Below are 23,760 nucleotides of genomic sequence, written 5' to 3'. Positions count from 1 at the left end.
AGGTCAGTTAGCACAGGAAAAGTGTGTGCAGACCTAAGTGCAGATAGGTAGAACGTCAGGGTATCAATCCAGGTTGGAGCAGGAGGCTTTTATGTGGAAGTACCAGCAAGCGAGCAGAAGCCAAAATGCAGGTCAGGAGACTATACTTCAGAAACCTGGTGATGTCGTTTCCTAGAGCTACACCACAAACTGGGAGTTTTAGAAAACAGAAGTTTATTTTCTCACACTTCTAGAGACTATGAGTCTGAATTCAGGGTATCAGCAGGGCTGTGGTCTCTCTCTGTCCACTCTAGGGGAAGGTCTTTCCTTGTCTCTTTCAGCTTCTGGTAGCCTTGGACATTTCTTGGGTTCCTTGGCTTGTGGATGCATGGTGTGACACTCTCTTTCCCTCCATGTCTGACCTCTCCTGTTGTAAGACAGCATTCAGAAGGGATTAGAACCACGACCCATCCTACTTTAGTATGACATAACTAAAATCTTCAAAGACTCAGTTTCTTCAAACAAACTCACATTCACAGGTACAAAGGTTAGGACTTGAACATACCTTTCTGAGGGACATAATTAAATCTGTAACACCAGGGTTTGTTATTGTTGTTAAGTGCTGTCCAGATGGTTCCGACCCATAGTGACCCTGTATAGAGTTTTCAAGGAGCATCTGGTGAGCTTGAACTGCCAACCTTGTGGTTCAACCCAACTTCGTAGTCCAGTGCATTAACCCACAGCACCACACCAGGACACCAGGGTAGGAGTCTGAAGTGATCAAGACCCAGGGCTTGGCACAGACTAAATGGAGGAACAAGGCACAGCTATAGCTAGAGTTTCAATTACCCAGGTGAAGATTAAACAAGAGGTACCCTGAGGTACAGAGTGAGTGAAATGCCACAACCAACCCTGTGCTCTCTCAGATGTGGCCTCCTTACTTGTCATTGTCAGGGGCATTTGTATTCATTGCACTTCAAATGGGGTGCCCTGAAGGTGCACCTCCAGATTTCTGTGTTTATTGTACTTTTTTCCTTCCCCATAAAGTTCTCTTGGCAATTAGGAATCCACCCCTCCAGGACAATAGAAAGTAGCTTTTAGGTCTAAAAGACAAAGAACGATGTGGCGGTATAAAGCAGCCAAAAACTATGACAACCCCAAGTACAGCAGAAATGTTGCTAGGCCCTGTGCCATCTCCACAATTGTTGGTAAACACACTTCCGTTGCTGTGGCCACTGTCTCAGTGCTGTGTAACCTAAGGAGCTTCATCTTCTAGCACTACTTCTGTGATCCATAGAGTTTTCAATGGCTCATTTTTTGGAGATTGCTAGGCCTTTCCTCTGAGTCTAGAAGCTTTGCTGAAACCTGTCTACCACGGTAATACCAGTGGCACAACTTCCAGCATCATTGCAACATGCCAGTCACCACAGTATAACAGACAGACAGTAGAAAAATGGATGTTTCAAGCTAAAAGTGTGTCACATGGCACTAAAGGCAGTTTATACACTGGTAATATATTCCTGTAGAATTTTCTATTAAGCATGATTTATGAATAAATTTTGGTTAAATCCACCTTTCAGTGCCCTTGGAAAATGGGGTGAAGCTGTCTCTGAAAGATTGCTGAAGCTCAAAAGCACATTGCAACTTTCAGAAAGAGAACCTGTTTCCGGTGAGTCTTTTCCTCTAGGTCTTGCCCTGGAACTTGCTGTCTCAGCAGTATCTGGGCTTGACTTTTGCCAGGTTTGCTGGACGTGTATATAAGAAAAGTGTAATATGAAAGTCACTGTCCTTATGCTGCTGGTGATGTGGCACCAACTTGTCAAATTCTTCATGAAACTAAGTTCATTAGAGCAGAGGTTCCCAACCTTCTCTTGGGCCCTGAGACCCAGCCTCCCACAGCAGATGGAGTCTCACTTCAATAAGTGAAGTGGCTGCATGAAATATTAAAGGAAGATTACCGGCAATGTCTGCTATCCCACTGGTGAGCAGAGGTTGGGAGGCAACAGTGTACTGAGCAGCTGCTTTATAATGAGCTCAGAGGGGTTAACCCTTGGCAAGGCAAGTGGTAGAATCATCATTCTTAAAATGCTCCATATCACTGAAGCAGTTTAACTGAGTCCTGAGTAACCACATCAGACAACCAACAGCACATTCACCTATAAGAAATGGAGGTAGAGGGCATTCCTTTTGAGCATTGGAAAGGCATAGATTCTCCCACCAACAGTGTGTTTATCTGGCTGGTCCACAGCTCAAACCCCTATTCAGGGTTGCTATAAGGTAGAATCGAGTCGGCATTTAACAACCAGATTACCACAGCCAGAAAAGAGCAGACTCTTGCTTTGTGCTTCTGTTTAGCTTTCTATGCTAATCCTTTTATTAAACATATCTTGCTTTATTTGGCTGTATGAAAGTCTCTATTTCACACAAGGAGCTTGGCTCTGCAAACACTTTTTTTTTTTGTTTTTTTTTTACTTTTCATTGTGAACCGAGTGAAGGTTTACAGAGTAGATCCTCAGTTTTACATTCAACAAATCATACACTTCGTTTCATCTCAGTGATTGTAATCCCCTCACTTATCCATTTCCTGTGATTCTTGCTTCCATTTCACCTTTTTTCCTAACACTCCTAAATTTTACCCTTTTGATCCTGAATGGTTGTGTATTCTGTGTTGAGCATACCTTACTAGCATTGTTGCCTCCCCTATACACGTATCTACTACTTGGCTGAAAACTGAGTTCAGTTCCAGACCTGAAGGGTGACCAAGGGCCATAGTCTTGGTTGGGTTCCTTGTGACTCTTTCTGACCAGTAAGGCTGCGTTTTTTTTAAAATAGTTTTGAGTTTTATTTCATATTTTCTCCCATTCTCTTTAGGCCCTTCTTGTGTAATCCCTTTCAGAACAGTTAGTAGTAGTAGCTAGGTACCTACTTCTGGTCTCACAGTCATGGAGACTGATGTTCGCATGTTCCATTAGTCCATTGGACTAATTGATTTTAAGTATCTTCAATTTTTATAATTCTTCTTTCCTCTGCACAGGAAGAGACCAATAGTTGCAACTCAGATATCTGCAAACACTTTTATAGGTATTTGACTTGTAAAAAAGGAGGTTTTACTTTGAGTAACTTTTGTAATATGTTAGCTTATGAATGGACTTTTCCTCCACAATTTTTGTCTTCAGTCAGAAAGAAATAGGTTAGCAACATCCACCAAACAGCACTGTTTTTGAACAGATAAATTGTCATGGAGTCAGTTTCAACTCATGGTGGGTGCATGCCCCCATGTGTGTCGGAGTAGAACTGTGTTATATAGGGTTTTCAATGGCTGCTTTTATTGAAATAGATTACCAGGCCTTTCTGATATTCCTCTGGGTGGACTCAAACCATCAAACTTTTAGTTAGCAGCTGAGTGCATTACCACTCGCACCACCCAGGGACTTCACATGATTTTTGAATACTTTTTACCCTTTTTTGTATCTCTGGGCATCAGGGAATTCAGGAAAAGCTTTAGCTCCAGCTTGTTGGTAAAGCTCATTAGCTGCATAGTGAGTCCACATGCTGTGTGTCTCCAGTCTTCTCCCAGTGTAAAAGGCACCAAGCATCCCTCCCACAGTATGCTCTACTTCTCAGCTGGGTTCAGTCATTCATTGCAATGACCACACAGAACTCAGACACCATACTCACAGGTATGGGATTTATTAGGGAGTTAACAGGTTACTGTGTAGTAACAGAAAATGCTCAGGGCATACTTTGGCAAGTTTACATATCTCTTTTTGGGCTGCTGATAAATGCCCAAAGGGCACTCTACTCTACTATAAACCTCAGCTCAAAGGCAATTTGCTCTAACTCTGTGGGTCATCAAACCTAGCTTCCCTAAGTAAGTGCCTGGAGGCACCCCATTCCAAAGGGCACTCCTGCCCAAAGGCAGTTAGCTGTACTTGCTCCATGGGCCAGGAAACCCACCACTCTGTCCTGTACTCTGGCTCTTTGTTCTGCTGCTGCTCCTCTGCCACTCACGCCTCTGATGTCACAGCTGTCTCCTGGGTTGTGGAGGTTCAATGCACAGGGATCTCAGGGTCGAAAGGGCATTCTCTTCTATCTTGTTTGGAGTGAGGTTCCCCATTCTTGCTTCTAAGATGGCGTGTTTTATACCCACATTAGATATTCAAGTTTTCACAATTAATCCTGATAACAATCATTTACAACTGAGTCATATAATTCATCAGCATCTTTCCCCACATTTTCTTACTCAGACCCATCAGGAAAAAGTCATTTGGTGGGAGTTTGCAAAGACTCTTCTGGTATGGTCCTGTAAGATAAGCACTGGGCTGCTCACCACAAGGTCAGAAGTTCAAACTCACCACAAAACCCTATACAAGGTCACTATGAGTCAGAACTGACTCGACAGCACTTAACAACAACAACAACATAGAAGAGTCTAGAAGAGTCCTTAAATAATTCACTGACCCGTACCCGGTTGCTCTTGATCTCTGCCCCTGCAGATCCTGCGGTGGTGTGGATTCTGTTCCTCTGTATAGTTTAACATGGAGCAGCTGCTGACTCAAAGATGACTTTAGTGATATTTATAGCCTATTGATTGCATAGTTTTTTGTGCAGAGTTGTCATTTAATAAATATGTATTGATTGATTAACTTTCCCTGAGCACTGAGATGCATTCTAAGCAGCTTGCAGCTTTCATGTTTGTATGTGGAGGGAAAAGCAGGGGACAGTCAAAGGAGGGTACAGAATAATGTTAGTTTGGGTAGTGGTTGTTATTGTTGTTGTTATTATGCAAGGACTCACTCCTAGTTACAGGAATAAAGAAGTCATTTTCACATAATTTGCCTTTCACATCCTAATTCTGGGCATGGCCTAACTCACTCAACTGAGACATTTTCCCCTTGTGATATGGAGGTATGTTGCTAAGCAACTAGAACAGTAATTGGTAAATGCTTATATATGATTTGATTTGAGTTAATACAAAATATTGTTTTTTTCTCTTCATTATTGGACAACTGATTATCATTTGATCTTATTTTGCCCAAATAAACTAAAATAACTGCTTTCTTCATTTATCAAATTGCATAATAACATGAAGTAGTGGGAAGACTCTAGGCATCGAAGACAAAAAAAACCCTTGAATTTTAGTTCCAAGTATGAATATCACTAGCCCTGTGACTGTGGATTAAATCAAATCGCTTGTGAACCTTCTTCTTCTTCATTTTAATCTATAAATTGAGGTACTGGCACTTTCTCTGCTTGCCTCTCTGGGCCGAGTGAAGGATGGATGTGGTGATAAGTGGAAAATGAGTCAAACATCCTAAAGTGTAAACATTTTCCAGAACTCCAGGCTATTGAATCTTGGGACTCTGTGTATGTCAGTATAACTCCAAAGGCTGGATTGAATAAGAAGTATTGAGAAAGCATACAGTATCACTTTAGCATAGTGCTTAGCTATGAAGCAGTTCTGGAAGCTACAGAAGAAATTAAAGACATGGTATCAACCTTCAGTAGTTAATAATGCTGAAATGGAGGCAACACTAATAGCATGCAGAAGCAAAAGGTGACCCCTCAAAGCTGCCTCTCATCAAGTGTTAAAGCCTAAGATAAACGTAGACTCTCAAGATCCATAGCTTTAAGCATTCAGGGGGCTAATGGTTTACACAAACTACAGCCTCATCTACCCTGAGACCAGAAGATGGTCTAGATGGTGCCCAGCTATGAGGAAAGACTGTTCCGGTCAGGACCACAATAGATAGATCCTGATAGAAAGGGAGAGAAATGTGGAACAACTCAATTCTTTTAAAAAACCCATCAAGACTAGAGGACTCCCCAAGACTATCACTCTGAGAGATACTCTATAAACCTTGAACTGTAACTACCCCCTCAGATCACCTTTTAACTAAATACTATATTGGCTCATATAAAAAAGGATATTACCCATGAGTACTGCACACCTTTAAAAAAATCACATGCATATTTGATTTGGTCATACTATGTATGAGGCCAAATAAAGCAAAGACAAAAGGATGAAGAAATTAATGAGAATGTTGAGACACTGTGGAAAATGTAATCAGTGTCACTGAACAATTTGTGAAGTCATTGTTACATGGGAACATAATTAGCCGTGTAAACCTTCTCTGAAAACACAATAAAATAATATTAAAAAAGAAAAAGAGTTCAAAGGAAAGAATGAGAGTCCACAGAGACTGAAGTCATCCATGAAAGCAATGATACAAACCCTGGAACAATGGGTAGATTTTCAAGGGGAGACTACAGATAGATTTATAGCAGTGATCACAGTGGATTATTGTAGTGCATTAAGTTGCAAAAAATCCATCTCCAAATTGTAACTGACTGGATGCAGTGTTTTAACACAGTATTATTTGAAGTTAGTGGTCAGCCATGTTTTGCTTCCTAACAGTATAAACATTTTATTTGAAGTCATGTCATGAATTACCTTCCTGCATTAATGAAATGGATAATTTACATAAAAATCAAAAATACCCCAAGACCCATATGCTTTTCTGCCTCTGGAGACAAGGAAATGACCTCCCTGACAGCCAATTAGAAAATGGAAAGGTGAGAGAAGATGCTCTTATTCTCTGTTTGGAAAGTTTCCAAAATGACTAACAAATGCTTCATGGTGATTCCAGAATATGAGTCATTTCAAAATGAAGCATCCCAGGTACATATGAATGGAGATCTTAACTGTTTTAAGGAGCTCTGCTCAGACCATGGAATATCCCTACAATTTATAACCTGTTTTATTATCTTCTACTCTTGTGTCATTGACCCCATGGATTTGCGAGGAGCTGCTGTAATCTGTCATGCCATTGCTCATTATCAGATAGTCTTAATCCTCAGAGCATTGAAATATTTTATAATGGCATATGAGCCATTGTGGCCCGTGACAGCAGTGGCAATTTTCATGGTTAAATTGCAGATTAGATTGTCCTGTACATGCTGACAGTGGAGATTCTGCTCCTCTTGCCCCTTCCTGGGTCAGGACCCTTTCTGTGTAGCAGGTGCAGCCGCCCTGAGGGCCTTGCCCTGTCCTTCTCCTGAGCAGGTTTTCAGTTGCTGTTTCCCATTCAATGGCTTGGGTCAAATGTAGGTACGCTAAAATGGCCTCTTGATTTTTATAAACTTTTTACACAATATCTGAGCATCCCACATTGAACACTTTCTCAGACAAGATGAAACAGTCTCAGGACTTGATTAGGAACACATGGTACATAAAATTTTAAAAAGGACAGAGAATCCATAGACTGCACTCTGTGATTTTTCTGTCTGCTACCTAATGAAAGTTCTAATCGTCATGCAGCTAATAATTCTTAAAAGATTGGTATGTCAATATTTTACTAATCCCTAGACACCAAGGGTGGTAGTAAAACAGTTGCCATGGAATCAACTCCGATGCATGGAAACTGCATGAGTGTCAGAGTACAATTACTCCAGAGGGCTGTCAATAGCTGGGTTTGTTTCTTGAAGTAGATCACTAGGTCTTTCTTCCAAGGTGCCTCTGGGTGTACTCAAACCTCCAACCTTTTGGTTAGCATCTGAGTACATTACTACACCACCCAGGGACTCCTCAATTAAATTTTCATGAGACAAATTTAAAATGAAGACTTTTCCACAATTTTAAATATCTGGGGTGATCATTTGGTAAATAGTCTGCCACTCAAATGAAAAAAAGAAAAAAACGCAGAAAATCTCTGACAAGTCCTTTAAAGTCACCCTCTCTCTATATAAGTGAAAAACATAAGATATTTTCCCACCTTTGAGACGTTCTGCTCCCGTAAAGATTTATAGCCTCGGAAACCCTGTACAGGGTTGCTATGAGTCGGAACCGACTACACGGCACATAACAACAACAACAAAGTCAACTAAATCCACCACATAATTATTTATCTTATGTTTTAAGAATTTGACTGACTTGGTCAATGAGATAAGGAGCCCTGGGAGCATTGTAGGAAAAGTACTGGACTGCTGACTACAGCAGTTCAAATCTACGAACCACTCCGGGGGAACCTTATATAGCCTCAGAAACTTTATACAGGGGTGCTCTGAGTTGGAACCACTCAAGCGAAGTAGGTTTGGTTTTGAGTCTGGTCAGTAAGAATAACTAGCCATCCCATGTGAACAATGTGTCAATTCTAGATTGATTCCTGAATTCCGATGTTTGGATAGATGCCTTCTGCTTGTGAGAATGAATAAGAGTTATGGAAACACAGGGATAGAATCCAAAGGAAAGCAGTGAGGCTCAGTAGGTTTAAATTCTTGGCAAGTATAGACTATTGCTCTTCTCTTAGCACCATTTTCTTAATAGGCGTTCCATAAATATGAATTTCATCCCGCAGGAGAGACTCTCTTTCTTCTTGAAATAAAGCACAGAGTCCTGGTATAGTGCTGTGGGTTAATGTGCTGGACTGCAAAGTCGTTTGAATTGCATGGTCAGCAGTTCAAGCTCACCAGTTGCTCCTTGGAAACCCTGTACAGGGTCATTATGGGTCGGAACCGACTCAACGGCACTTAACAATGTATATTTAAAGCTATACGCTGGGATGAATAGCTTAGGAGAGATATATGATCACAGTCTTGGTAAGAATGAGACAAGTAAACATTGCTTTATACTAGCTTTTTTGGTAGTACATTTTTTTTAGTTATTTTTGTTTGAAGTCTTATAAAACAACCCACTCATCTGTTTCTGTCCTTGAGAAAATAACTTGTAAAACATTAATTACCCAAAATATACTTCTAGCCAAAATACTTTTACCTTTTCAATTCTTTTATGACTGCTTTTCCTTAATGTCACTGAATAATATAATTATACATGAATGATTTTATCTGTGTGTCATTGAAGTCATAAAAAAGAGCTGACTTCCAAAAAACTGGAATACATAAATACAAATCAAGTAGTTGGTTATAATGATGTTGAAATTAAAATGTTATTATGGAATTCATAGCTATAGCATATGACTTCTATTAATTTTAGTATCCCTAAATTCTCCTAATATATTTATGTTACCTATATACTTCAAGGAGAAAATAATTTCAAAATGTAATCTCAAAATAATTCCTTTTTAAGTGTTTTTTTTTTTTTTGAATAGCTGCCAAAAGAGGGTTCTCTAAATGGACAAGAGACTTCAGGAATCATTGCAGAATCTTTGCATTAGAAAGGAGTCTGGAAAGCATCTGATCTTCATAATGCATGCCTTCCTCTCCCTAATATTCTTTATAAGTGGTCTTCCAGCCATTACTTGAACACTTTAGTGACAGGAAGCTCACTGTTTTATAAAGCAGACCCCAGCATGAATAAGTTACTTTAATTTTTAGAAAAATATCCCTTTATTTATAAAGCTACAAAATATCTTTAAATTTCACCTACTTGCTTACTACTTGTATTTAAATGAGTATGTACTTGCTTACTACTTGTATTTACATGAGTATAATACACATACAGAGGCAACTCTGATGGCAAACAAAGAGCACTGGGCTGCTATCTGCAAGGACAGAGCATCAAATCCACCAGCTACCCCATGGAGAAAGATGAGACTGTCTGCTCCCATAAAGATTTATAGTCTCGGAAACACTATGGATCAGTTCTGCTTTGTCCTGTGAGGTCATTCTGAGCCGGAATGGGCTCAGCAGCAGTGGGTAGAATCCATATTTAGAGGCAATATGAGGCAACATAGGATACATGCTGTGGTGCTGTAGGATCAACACTGGACTTCAAACCACAAGGTGGGCAGTTCAAACCCACCAGCTACTCCTGGGAAACCCTATGCAGGGTTGCTATGAGTCAGAACCAACTCAACAGAACTTAACAACAACAACAGATCTAGATTCAGTCCCACCTCTACTAATTATCATATTCCTCCAAAATGCCATTTACCGAGTACTTTCTTACTAAGTGCTAGGCTTCCTACTAAATCCTTTGCATTTCTATTTCATTTTACTGTATTTACTATACATAAGCTGAAACTTCATAATAATATTTGTAATAATAATAGGCAGTATAAATAGTTAACACACTTGACTGCTAATGGAACAGTTGGAATTATAAGTTCACCAAGAGACACCTCAGAAGAAAGGGCTGACATGTGGAATAGGATGTACAGTTGGTACAGCTTCTAGGATGGGCCGAGTGGGTTCATTGACACTTGAGCAAAGATTTAAAGGAGCTGAGGGAACGAGTCATATGCCTGTCTCTATCTGGGGCTGAGGCAAAGCTTGTGCATAGGAGATATACCTCAGGGATAGTATGGCTGGAGCACAGTGATCAAGAAAGAAGACAGGAAGAAAAGAAGTGTTCGAGATACAAGGGAGTGGGATCAGGTCCTGTAAAGCCTTCGAGACGAGACCATTATAAGCACTTTGGCTTTTACTATGAATGCCAAATGGGAGGTCTTGAGCAGAAATATATTTTTAATTATTACTCTACTTTGTGGAGAACAACCTAGAAAAGGGAGGCAGGTAGCAAAATAGAAGAGAGAAGAGTTTGGATACAATTGCAGCAATCTAGGCAAGAGAAGTTAGTGGCTCAGAGCAATATAATAGTAGTGCAGGGGATGAGTCCTGGGGTGGGGCTGTGGGTTAATGCACCAGACTGCAAAGTTGTTTGAACTGCAAGGTCAGCAGTTCAAACTCACCAGCTATTCTTCAGAAACCCTATACAGGGTCGCTATGGGTGAGAACAGACTCAGTGGCACTTAACAACAACAACAGGGGATGAGAGGTAGTTGAATTCCAGGTTTGTTTTGAAAGTAGAACTGGATGAGTTGACTATGTAGTGTAAGAAGAAGATTCAAAGATGGTTGTGCCATTGCAAGGATGGAATAGCTATTTCTTGTCCTCTCCCCTATTCATCTGTCTCTCTATACACACACACACACACACACACACACACACACACCACAAATATATTCAGTAGTCCCAGAAATGCAATGGTTAAGTACTGGCTGCTAACCAATACTTGGTTGGAAGAAAACCTGGTAATCTGTTCCTATAAAGATTTCAACCTAAAAACCCTATGGACAGGACATGAACAGACACTTCACCAAGGAGGAAATCCGGGCAGCCAACAAACATATGAAGAAATGTTCATGATCACTAGTCATTAGAGAGATGCAAATCAAAACAACAGTGAGATATCTAATTTCACACCAGCAACAAAAGCAAAGATCAAAAAAGTAGAGGAAAATAAATGCTGGCAGGTATGTGGTGAGACAGGGACACTCCTGCATTGCTGGTGGGATTGCAAAATGGTCCAACCACTCTGGAAAGCAATACGGTGCTTCCTCAAAAGGTTGGAAAGAAATACTTATGATTCAGCAATTCCTCTACTTGGTATTTACCCACAAGAAATACGAGCCATAACACAAGTAGATAAATGCACACCAATGTTCACAGCAGCACTATTTACAATAGCAAAAAGATGGAGACAGCCTAAGTGCCCATCAATTGAAGAATGGATAAACAAACTGTAGTACATACACACAATGGAATATTATGCTACCTTAAAGAATAACAAGGAAGCTGCAAGCCACCGCATAACATGGATGAACCTTGAGGACATTATGTTGAGTGAAATTAGGTAGTCACAAAAGGAGAATTACTGCATAGGACCACTACTGTAAAAGACTAAGATAAAGAACCCATACTAAATGGGGGTGGGGGGGTAGTTCTTTTCTGGTTATTGGGATGTGAGGGGTGGGTGAGGGGAGGGAGGGGAAGGTAGAGCACAGGGTAGGGAATAGACACAGGATAGTTTGGTTGCTAGGGAGGGAGACAATATACAAGAAGGGGGAGGAGAATGTAAGAACAAAGTGGATGGGAGACCAATTAGGCAGATTTGCATGGGCTAAGTGGGACAGAGGCAAATAATGATGTATGCACAACCTTGGAACAACAGGGCTCTGGGATACAGGGATTGAGACATGATTGAAATGGGGAAAATAATGTGAAGATGTTTGGCTGTCTTTTAAATCTTGGGTTCCCTTTTATACCATTATGAAATAGACACTTGAGGGGGAGAGAAAGGAATTGCCAAAAATATCACCATAGAAAGCTTGTAAGTCCACTTCTGCCTATAACTGATTGGAATACTTAAATGGGGCTACAAGGTGTCCAGTGAAGGAGGTTTCCTGCGGAGCCTCTGCATTACATAAGACCATAGGTGGAATCCTGAACGGCAGCCATAATCTTCTGAGGTGGGAAATTTCCACTTGTAAGGACAAGCAAACCAGCCTGGAGTGGCTACAAGAACAAAAGATACATCTTGAAAGAAAGACCAACTGGAAAAATGCAAAACAATATAGGCAGTCCGACTGATTACTACAAGAACAAGCAAGTTCCTCGTCCAGGAACACCAAGGCAAGTGGTTGGGTCCCCTCAGAGCAAACCCCCTTCCAAGACTAAGACTCAATGGATCTACACGCTCTGATTGGTGACCACATGGGTCACCTATAAGGGGAAGTGAGGGAAAAACAGCAATGAAGCTGCGAGCTAAGCCCTACAATATTCAATAGCCTCTTGTGAACCTGGATAGCAACCTGGTCGGCCTGCAGTGTTGAAGACCTAGAGACTCTTGGACCCAGAGTCAGTGACATAGCCACAGAGGACTAGGGTGGAGAGTGAAGCATCCAGCTGATAAGAAGAGAGGGCATTTGCACAAAAACACCCACACTTGCAGATAATACCCACTTGACCTGGCTTCAATGACTGGATGATCAGAACTCAAATAGAAGAAGAAAGAAGAGGGAAAAAAGAGTAATCTGATTAAAATTTGATGGACTTGAACTACACCTATGGATGCAGTAGTTCAAAAGAGGGAACAAATCTTTATAGCAAGGATTATTCCCACCCCCTCCATACACAGAGTAGACACGGATGGGCAACTTGGACATTGGCTATCCAAAATGGGGGGGGGGGGCGCCGCTACAAAGTCAAGAAAGGAGCTCTGGTAGCGTAGTGGTTATTAATCGGGCTGCTAACCTCAAGGTCGGCAGTTCCATGGGAGAAAGATGAGACAGTCTGCTCCCGTAAAAATTTACAGCCTCGGAAATCCTGTGTAAGGTCACTAGGAGTCGGAACCAACTCCATGATACTTAACAACAACAAATGCAAGAAGTGACTGGCTTACAAGCCTTCAAGAGGGAACCTAGATCCAGAAGGCTTGGAGGAAGGTAGAATCTCCACTGAGTAGTATCCAGTCTGTCTAGGCGGGGCTGATGAAAGGAAATATGGATAGGTCTCTTGTGATACAATAGTGAATAACTGTTACCAGGACTAATTGTGAGGGTTCCAAATGTAAAGGTAGATGTTTTGTAACAAGGAGGGAAGTGATTGACTTTGCAGTCTAGGAGCGGAGGTCCCTGGGACCATCAAGGGAGAACAGCGGAGAGCAGGATCCTACCCAGAGAAGCAGTGACACCAGAGATAGAGACAGTGATGTGGAGGCTATAGACCCAGAGAGGGAGAGGAGCTGTGTGCTAACGACCAGGGGAAAGGCTTGCAGGGTGTACCCTTTGGTTGGTTGGTGATGCATGGAGGGGATTGTAACCATGGCAATAAAACGATATACGATAGGATGCATGTAAAACTAATGTTCTCCCATGTAAGCTATCACATAATTCACAATAAAACATTTTGAAAAATGCAAAAAAAAAAAAAAAAAAAAAAACCCATGGAACAATTCTGCTCTGCCCTATTGAGTCACTGTTGTCCTATTGAGCAGCAATGGACTCAAATGTAACAATTGTGAAGATAGCACAGGACCAGGCAGTTTCGTTCTGTTATGCTAGGTGTTCAGTTTCGTTCTGTTATGCTAGGTGTTAGTAGGTGTTATTGAGTTGGTTCTGACTCTTTGTGTCAGAACCAAATCAACAGCAGCTAACAACAACAATTGGGTCACTATGAATCATAATTGATTAGCTAGCAAACAAGATAAAAAGGTAGACATATAGAATATATGTATATATAATATGCATATATGTATATTCAAGGGAGCTTTAAAAAGTTCATGGAAATAGTCCATTGTCTTTCCATTCCATGTTCCAACTCTTTGAAGCCCCCTATACTATAGAATAGATACATCAATGAAGAGGATGGTGGTATGAACCCTGGAGTACTTTGACATTAAAAATTTGGGAAGAAGAGAAGGAAACATCAGAAGAAACTGATAGAAAACAAGTATATCAAGAAGAAAGAATATACTCAGTGCTTCTAACAGGTCAAGTAAAGCCACTCAATTTGTTGGAAGTCATTATTAACCCTGACAAAAGCTGTTTCAATGGAGTTGGTTGGTTATGTGATATGGAGTTGGTTTCAACTCATAGGGACCCTGTACAAGGTTTCCAAGGCTGTAAATCTTTAACAGGAACAGAAAGCCTCATCTTTCTACCATGGAGCAACTGGTAGATTCAAACTGCTGACCTTGAGGGTAGCAGCCCATCTCATAATCTACACTACCAAGTCTCCTCTTTCAATGTAGTAGTGGGGCAGAATTCTGATGGGAGTGTCCTTAGTTAGAGAAAATGAATATAAACAACACTTTTCATGAGTTGTTCTACAAAGATGAGAAGGAAATAAAAATAGTATGTGGCTTGGGGAAATAGAATCAAGAAAAAAAAAAATTAAGATGGGAGGGATACCAGCATGTTTGTATGTTGTTGGGAATGATCCAGTAGTGAGTGAAACTGTGGTCTTGTAGGGGAGAGAGAGGGAGGGAGTTGTTGAAATTATGTCTTTGGTCAGGTCCTTCATATGCTTTAATTTCAGCATGTGTGTGGGTGAGTATGTGGGCGAGATAAGTAAACAGAAAAGGAGAAAGTCAACAAGTTACTGAACACCTTTTCTGAGCTGCATTTCAGCAGCAGCATCTCCTCTTCTCTTGGCCTCCCAATTTTGAACCAGTAAACCCAACCAATAGAATAGTGAGAGCCACAGCAGCTGCATGGTCCTTTGTCTGCTACACAAAAGACTCCTAAATGCAAATGGAGAAACATCACCTTCCAGTTATTAGCAGATCATCTTCTTCCCCCTCCTTTATATTTCTCCAAGATATAGGCTGCCTGGCTAACCAGCAGGGAGGGATCACTACTCAGAGGAGCAGGTGTCAGAAGAACTCAATGCTGATGCCCTGTGCCACTGCCTGACACATAGCTCAGGATGAGGCACTGTTCATTTAGGGAGAGAATATCAAAGATTAATGAAAACTGCCAAGAGAAGTAACAGACTAGTAATTGAAGAGTTCCAATTCATTGTTCATTATTTTAAGGAAGGCATCAGGAAGAATGACAATGAAATTATGGGGAAAATATATATTCCTGCTTTTTTCTTTTCACTTACTGGCAGAAAGAAACATTGTGGAAATTTGCTTCTAGTGCCCTTAATTTTTCATCATCCTGCAATAGAGTGACTGGAGAAGTTCTCAAGTTTGGTACATGATATTGGGACTTTTGCCATATCTTTCCATTAAAATCTGTGTTCCTCATGTAAACTATCCCTTTGTGTTTCACTCTTGTGAACTAGACTCTCAGTGTTATGGCTAGGAAAAGTTAAGTTTGAAATTGCTATATTTGTGCAGTGATTATTTTGTAGTTCAGGATTTTTTAAAAGCATGATCATTATTGATAGAAAATTAAAACTGAGTAGTCTAGATCATTAAGAGAGACAGGGAAGAAGGTTTTAACAATACTGATGTGTCTTTCTGACCTGCCACTCTTGTAATCTGTTAGGTAATTGATAAGAATACTGGCTATTCTATCTCTACTCTGATAAGGCTATAATATTTTCAGTGTTACAAGGCACTTACTTGAGTGAAGATTTTGATCCATAGAATAAACTCATGATGGTTTGTTTTTTGTTTTTAATGTTTTATTGTGAATTATGTGATAGTTTACATGGGAGAACATTAGTTTTACATTCATCCTATCGTATATTGTTTCATTGCCATGGTTATAATCCCCTCCATGCATCATCAACCAATCAAAGGGTATACCCTGCAAGCCTGCCACCCGGTCGTCAGCACACAGCCCCTATCCTTCTCTGGGTCTAGAGTTCCCAGCTGCTCTATCTCTCCACATAATTGTCTCTGCCTCCATCTCTGGTGTCACTGTTTCTCTGGGTAGGGTCCTACTCTCCACTATTCTCCCTTGATAGTTCCAGGGACCTTCGCTCCTAGACTACAAAGTCAGTCACTCCCCTCCTTTTGCTACATTAAAAAAAAAAAAAAAAAATCTATCTTTACATTTCCAACCCTCACAATCAGTCCTGATAACAATTATTCACTATTGTATCACAAGAGACCTATCCGCATCTCCTTTCATCAGCCCAGCCCAGACAGATTGGATACTACTCAGTGGAGAATCTACCTTCCTCAGCACCCTCTGGATCTAGGCTCCCTCTTGAAAGCTTGTAAGCCAGTCACTTCTTGCCTTTGTAGCTCCCCACCCCCACCATTTTGGTTAGGCAATGTCCAAGTTCCCCATCCCTGTCTACTCTGTGTATGAAGGGGGTGGGAATGATCCTTGCTATAAAGATTTGTTCCCTCTTTTGAGCGACTACATCCATAGGTATAGGTCAAGTTCATCAAGTTGTATCAGATTACTCTTTTGTTCCTTTTCTTTCTTCTTCTATTTGAGCTGTGGTCATCCAGTCATTGAAGCCAGGTCAAGTGGGTATTATCTGCAAGTGTGGATGTTCTTATGCATATGCCCTCCCTTCTTATCAGCTGGATGCTTCACTCTCCACTCTAGTCTTGTGTGGCTATGTCACTGACTCTGAGTCCAAGATTCCCTGGTTTTTGCATCACTGCTGGCCGACCAGGTCTCCACCCAGGTTCACAAGAGGCTGTTGAATGTTGCTGTTTTTCCCTCACTTCCCCTTATCGGTGACGAACGTGGTCACCAATCAGAGCGTGTACTCCCATTGAGTCTTAGTCTTAGAAGGGGGTTTGCCCTGAGGGGACCGAACCATTTGGCTTGATGTCTCATGGGTGAGCAACTTGCTTGTTCTTGTAATAATCAGTCGGACTGCCTATATTGTTTTGTATTTTTTCTGTTGGTCTTTCTTTCAAGAAGTATTTTCTGTTCTTCTAGCTGCTCCAGGCTGGTCTGCTTGTCCTTTCAAATGGAAATTTCCCACCTCAGAAGATTCTGGCTGCTGTTCAGGATTCCACCTATGGTCTTATGTAATGCAGAGGCTCTGCAGGAAGCCTCCTTCACTGGATACCTTGTGACCCCATTTTAAGTATTCCAATCAGTTATAGGCAGCAGATGGACTTACAAGCTTTCTATGGTGATATTTCTGGCTATTCCTTTCTCTCGCCCTCAAGTGTCTATTTTATAATGGTATGAAAGTGAACCCAAGATTTAAAAGACAGCCAAACATCTTACCAGTATTTCACCCCTTTTCCCCATTCCAACCATGTCTCAATCTCTGTATCCCAGAGCCCTGTTGTTCCAAGGTTGTGCATATATCATTATTTGCCTCTGTCCCACTTAGCCCATGCAAACCTGCCTAATTGTTTTACCTTCCCCTTTGTCTTTCCTTACCCCTTCCCCTCCTTGTGTATTGCCCCCTTCCTAGCACCCAAACTATCCTGTGTCTATTCCCTACCCTGTGCTCCACCTTCCCCTCCCTCCCCTCAGCACACCCCCTACATCCTGGTAACTAGCAAAGAATCCCTCCCTCCCCCCCATTTAGTATGGGTTCTTTTCCATAGTCTTTTACAGTAGTGGTCCTGTCCAGTATTTCTCCTTTTGTGACTGACAAGTTTCACTCAACATAATGTCCTCAAGGTTCATCCATGTTATGTGGTGACTTGCAGCTTCCTTGTTATTGGTTGTTTGTTTTAACCAGCAGTTCATATGTTTAATAGCATTGAATAAGGGAACTAGAATTCTTAAAACAAGAGTATAATGTGAAAACATCAAGAATTTGTCCAAAAGTTAATATGTTGTTGTTAGTTACCAGGGACTCCTGGTGTGGTAAAATAGGATCAGTACTGAACTGCAAACACAAGATCAGCAGTTCAAACCTATCAGCTACTCCTTGGAGACCCTATACAGGGTCGTTATAAGATAGAACTGACACAATGGCACTTAACAACAAGTTACAATTTAGTCACTCTGTCATGGTAACCCATGTACAATAGCAGAGCAAAATGTTAACTGGTCTAGCGCCATCTTCATGATCCTTGGTCTGCTCAAGTCCATTATTGCAGCCACTATGTATTTTCAATGTCTTCCAACCTAGAGGGCTTACCTTCCATCATTATATTGGACATTATCCTGATGTGATCCATAGAGAAAAAGTTTGGCTAATGCTGATTTGGCTAGTTTTCTGATGCAAATTGCCAGGCCTTTTTTCCTAGTCTGTCTTAGTCTGGAAGCTCCACTGAAACTGGTTTACTGTGAGTGCCCTGCTGGTATTTGAAAAACCAGTGGCTTTGCTTCCAGCATCATTGTTGTTAAGTGCTGTTGAGTCAGTTGCAATTCATAGCAACCCTGTATAGGGTTTCTGAGAAGCAGCTGGTGAGTTTGAACAGCTAGACCTTGTGGTTCAAATTGACCTTGAGGTTGAGTGCTTCCCCACAGCACCACACCAGGACTCCTCCAGCATCATAGCAACATGCAAATCAGCACAACACAACAAACTGACAGATGAGTGGTGGAGCAATAAGTACAGGTATGTGTCATTTAATGTCCATAATATGTTCTGTGAAATAAGATGTTATGTGATTTGTACATTGTGTGAACACTGGTGTCCATATGGGGTGCAGGGCTCCCATGAGCACTGGCTTGGGTGTGCTTTGCAGTGGAGAGTTCCTACTGCACTCACTTAAATAAGCACTTAGCTGGGTCCTGAAGGCCAGCTTGCCTGGGAGAACATGCTCAAGGAGAGGACAGTGGCAGTCAAGAGAACTGAGGGCAGCCTGGTCAGAATTGGGGCACCTAGAATGCATCATTTCCCATCAGTGCCCTATAGGACCACATGGGCAAAATATGGGACTAGATGTGGGTGCTGAGGGAGACCAGGGTTGAGAGTTTGGGCCTGGACCTCTGTGGCCACAGACTTCTGACAGCAGCTGGGAAAAAGTGGGTTCTGACCTCAAGATGAAGACCTGATATCCTGGCACTTGGGTGTCTTGCCCGTGGACATATGATTGGTCCTTTTCTGAATGGCTTTTAAGTGATGTTGGTATGGCACTGTGGGCTAATGTGTCAGACTGCAAAGTCGTTTGAACTGCAAGGTCAGTGGTTCAAGCTTACCAGCTGCTCCTTGGAAACCCTATACAGGGTCGCCCTGGGTCGGCATTGACTTGACGGCACTTAAGAACAACAAACTGTATATTGCAGTCCTGGTGTAGTGCTGTAGGATAAGTACTAGACTGCTAACAACAAGGTTGACAGTTCAAACTCATCAGTTGCTCCTCAGAAATCTTACACAGGGTCGCTATGAGTTGGAATCAACTTGATGGCACTTAACAACCACCACTGGAGTCCTGGTGTGGCCCTGTGGGTTAATGCGCTGGAATGCAAAGTAGGTTTGAACTGTAAGGTCGGCGGTTCTAGCTCACAAGCTGCTCTTTAGAAACCCTATACAGGGTCATTATGGGTTGAAACCAATGCAGTGGCACTCAACAACAACCACCACCTGTATACTGTCTGTGAAATGCTTTTTTTAACTTACTCCCTATGAAACCACACTTGTTTTCTCATCTTATTCCCTCTTGGAACATTCCCATTAAACCTTTCAATAGCAGACCTCAAACATAGGTCCTGGATATAAAAACAAAACAAAACAAAAAAAAAAAGCCCCACTGTGACTTATGCCATTTCTTGCCTTATTTTCTACCTCTACTCTGATAAAGCTATAATATTTTAAATGTTACAAGGCATTTACTTGGGAGATGGTAGATGTGATGTGAACACTCAAAATGATTAATGATGCTGGTTACCTCCACACACCCCTTCTCCATTTGTACCTCTCACTCCTGGCACTTGCCTGTGAATTGCATTTTGTGTTTAAAGTCTATCCTGCACAAACATCTGCTTTCCCAAAGGCTTAGTACCCTGCACCCTGATTTGGCGCAATGTTTCTTAAAGCCACTTTAATTTATATTTCCCCTATTGACATGCGCTTGTTTTTCTTCCACAGCTGTGTACATAACATGCTTTGATTGCTTGCCATATGGTTCTTCTTTAGACTGGCATGGGTTTTACAAGGTGTTAGAACTTTAAAATATTACCTCATAAGGTTTCCCATTGAGTTTATACCACAGGAATTGTGGAATAATTGGTGGTGTTTCTCCACAAAGATGGCCACCTGTATCCATGTGAAATCTGAGTGTGGATAACTAACAAACAATTCTTTGTAAATGTGTTTTTTGAGTGTGTTTCTGTGGCATTTTTTCGATGCATAGGTCATTCATTGCATTGAGTTGCTCATTAAGTTCACTATTGTAATAAGGGGCTATTTACTTAGTACACTAAGACACTGAGAGGATAAGGAAAGAAAATACTATTGAACTGTTAAGTAAACACTTTTAAAAAAGGATTTCTTTATTGTTGTTGTTGTTAAGCACTGTCGAGTCAGTTCCGACTCACAGTGACCCAATATAGGGTTTCCAAGTAACAGCTTGTAGGTTTAAACCGCTAACCTTGGGGTTAGCAGTCCAGTGCTTACCCTATAGTGCCAAAGGAAATGCATAGCAGATCTGAATAAGGACTGGATGGCTAACCGTGCTAACTACACGGTCAGCAGTTCAAAGCCACAAGTCGTTCTTGGAAACCCTTATACAGGGTCACAATGAGTCGGAAACGACTGGTTGGCACACAACACACACACAACCAGATCTGATTATATAGTAATGTGCCCTTTACCTTCATTTTTTCGCCAGAGCTGCCCAGAAGTTGAATCTGTCTTCTAAAAAGAAGAAGCACCGGCCCTCTACTTCTGTGGCGGAGCCGCCTCTCTTTGCCACCAGCTTCAGCGGGATCCTGCTGGCCTCCCCTCCCCCCGCCCCGCCCTGTCTGCTGAGAGCTGTCAACAAGGTGAAGGACACGCCCGGCCTGGGCAAGGTAGGCAAGTCTGCCCCGGAGAGTGTGGCGTCTGGATCCTGGGGAGACAAGACAGTGAGGGCTCTAATCTGTCTGTTAATTAAGGTGACAGAGGAGAAAGAAGACAAAATTCTACTGGAAAAACAAAACATGCTGTGAAGTCACTTCTGACTCATGGTGCCCCTGTGTTATATAGAGTACAAGTGCTTTAGTATAGGGTTTTCTGAGCATGGTGGGTCCATATGATAAGCATTAGAAAGCAAACCACAAGTTCTACGGTTCGAGCCTGCCAGTCGCTCCGCGGGAAAAGGTGAGGCTTTCTGCTCCCGGGAAGATTTAAGCCTCGGAAACCCTATAAAGGGTCGCTCTGAATCAGAATTGGCTAGAAGGCACTTAACAATAGCAAGTCTTAACCGAGAATATTGGCAGGCCTTTCTCTCACCGTGGTTTCTGACTTCCAACCTTTAGGCTGGCAGTAGAGGGCAAAATGCGCCACCTAGGGATCGCAGGTTGCAAAATGTTCTTTGTTTACCTGTATCAGTACCCTTGAAATCAAGTCAACCCTGACTTCTGGCAAACTCTTTTGTGTCATCGGCGTCACGCTATACGCCACAGGGTTTTTATGACTGATTGTAAATAGATCACCAGACCTTTCTTCTCAGGGGACTCTGAGTGGACTCCAACCTCCAGTTAACAGCCAAATATCTGTACCAAATTAAAACATTCTAGTTGTTGGATTGCTGATTTGATTTTGGTGGAAACATAGCTTTGCACTGTTTGACAGTGCTGTGTACACAAAACACAAGGACTCTAGATATCGAAGGCAGGGGCAGGAGCCGGAGAGAAGACACAGTATAGGATGGAATCAGATATAAAGTCATATCTCAATTTCTCCATTACACTTGAACACTTTTCCCTTTCAAAGAGAAATCATGATTTCAGTTTTGAACAAGACCACTGCTAGGATTTCTGGGGCACCAATTGTGCCTTTTGGCCAAGAAATGCAATTTGAATTGTTACAATATTTAGAAAGAGTTATGTTGTTGTTTTGTTGTTGTTAAGTGCTATCAAGTTGGTTCTGACTCATAGCGACCCCTGTATAGGGTTTCCAAGGAGCGGCTGGTGAGTTTGAACCACTGTTGTGATTCGAACTGACTTGCGGCCCCATCTTAACCCACAGTGCCACACCAGAGTTATAGGAACACTATTAAATGATGTTGCTCAGTCCTGTTGGAAATAGCTGTTTGGAATGCCATCTCTAAACTCTGTCTTCCAAGATAAACATCTGGGTGAAGTAACCTATGGCCGCTCTTCAATCACTAAATCATCTGTGACTTCTAAAAAGGTTTTACTAAAGAGGTGGCTGTTTCATTTCTTTAATTTTCTTCTGAGGTTGTATGGTATAGACAACCATGTTAGTTCTTGACCATCTTAACCAGAATCTACTCTGACCTTCATTTTAAAGAAGTTGTCAGTCTTGCTGAAGGGAGCAGCTACTAAACTATGTGGATTGGGATTTTATTTGTTAAGATCACTGACAACCTGTCCCCTTGAGTTTAAGTAAAGTCACAGACAGATTTATAGTCTTCCGTGGCTTCAGCCTACCTTGGTAGTCTTTCCGGAGTTTAGCCTCAGTCCTCTTCTGCCCCTCTTGCTTGTGCTTCTCCTTTGACTGCATCCTATCTCCTTTCCTACTACCCATTCCTCAATTCTTTTTATGTTTGAGTCCATTGTTGTTGCCTCTGTGTCAATCTGTCTTTTGGGGATCTTCCTACTTTTCACTGACCCTTTCAATTTACCAAGCATGATGTCCTTCTCCAGGGACCGATTATATTTTGTGTGCCTTTCAACCTCAGGAACTCATCTTCCAGCACTGTATCTGACAATGTTCCACTACTATTCGTAAACTTTCAGTGGCTAACTGGAAGTTAGTGGTCTGCCTCTTCTTCTTTGTAGATTAACTTGCTATGTTATTCTTTGCAAAAATAGTTTTTAAATATTTTGACTAGGACAATGCTTACTCTAATGGAAAGTGTCCAGTCTTGGAGTTTTCTAAGGTTTTGGAACAAAGACGAGAGTTTTCAGCTGAAGCTTTCCCAGGATCAGAAGTAAAGTAAGAAACAAAGCAGCAAGTCAGGGGCCTGGTTCAGTCTCTGAGGATGCCTCTCACGTCACCAGACATATAAGGAGACTTAACATGGAGAGGACTTGATGTGAATGGAAACTGCCTAGAAGGGCAGTGATAGTCCCAAGGGGCCAGTGAAATAGTAATGAATGGTTGATACACTCTCTTCTAAACAGGATGGTGGTGGTTGTGTGTGACTCTGTCTAGGGTTTCCTAGGCTGAAAGTCTTTTATGTGAGCAGAAAGCCTCATCTTTCTCTCTCAGAATGGCTGGTAGACTCAAACTTCTGACCTTGTGGTTAGCAACTTAGAATCCACTATGCTTCCAGGGTTCCTTTGTAAACAGGGTAGGCCCAAGGAACTGCAGGACTTCTGTCTTGCTAAAATACTTTACAGCTCCGGTGTCAGAACTGAACTACTCTGGAGACAGTGAAACTGAGCTGCCATTTCAGTCTCCTTCTCTTCTCATGCTCTGGATTCAATTTCTTTTTCCATCAATTCCTGGTGCCTTGTTCTTTGCCAGTTCCTTCAATGCACCTTGGACTTCCTCCTTCAGTATCATTGGCTCTAGATCATATGCTACCTCTTGAAA

At 41.6% G+C, this 23,760-nt stretch overlaps 1 protein-coding gene across 1 annotated transcript in view; it reads left to right on the top strand.

The window, feature by feature from the left end:
* Window positions 1-23,760, top strand: part of KIF26B (kinesin family member 26B) — an 807,257-nt gene that overhangs the window by 544,635 nt on the left and 238,862 nt on the right. Inside the window, exon 5 of the mRNA XM_006871272.1 lies at window positions 20,885-21,065. Within this exon, the coding sequence (XP_006871334.1) occupies window positions 20,885-21,065 (181 nt within the window). The remainder of the gene's footprint in view (window positions 1-20,884; window positions 21,066-23,760) is intronic.

This window comes from Chrysochloris asiatica, unplaced genomic scaffold (assembly GCF_000296735.1).
Source record: "Chrysochloris asiatica unplaced genomic scaffold, ChrAsi1.0 scaffold00165, whole genome shotgun sequence".
NCBI lineage: Eukaryota > Metazoa > Chordata > Mammalia > Afrosoricida > Chrysochloridae > Chrysochloris > Chrysochloris asiatica.
This window is presented reverse-complemented; position numbering and strand designations above follow the sequence as displayed.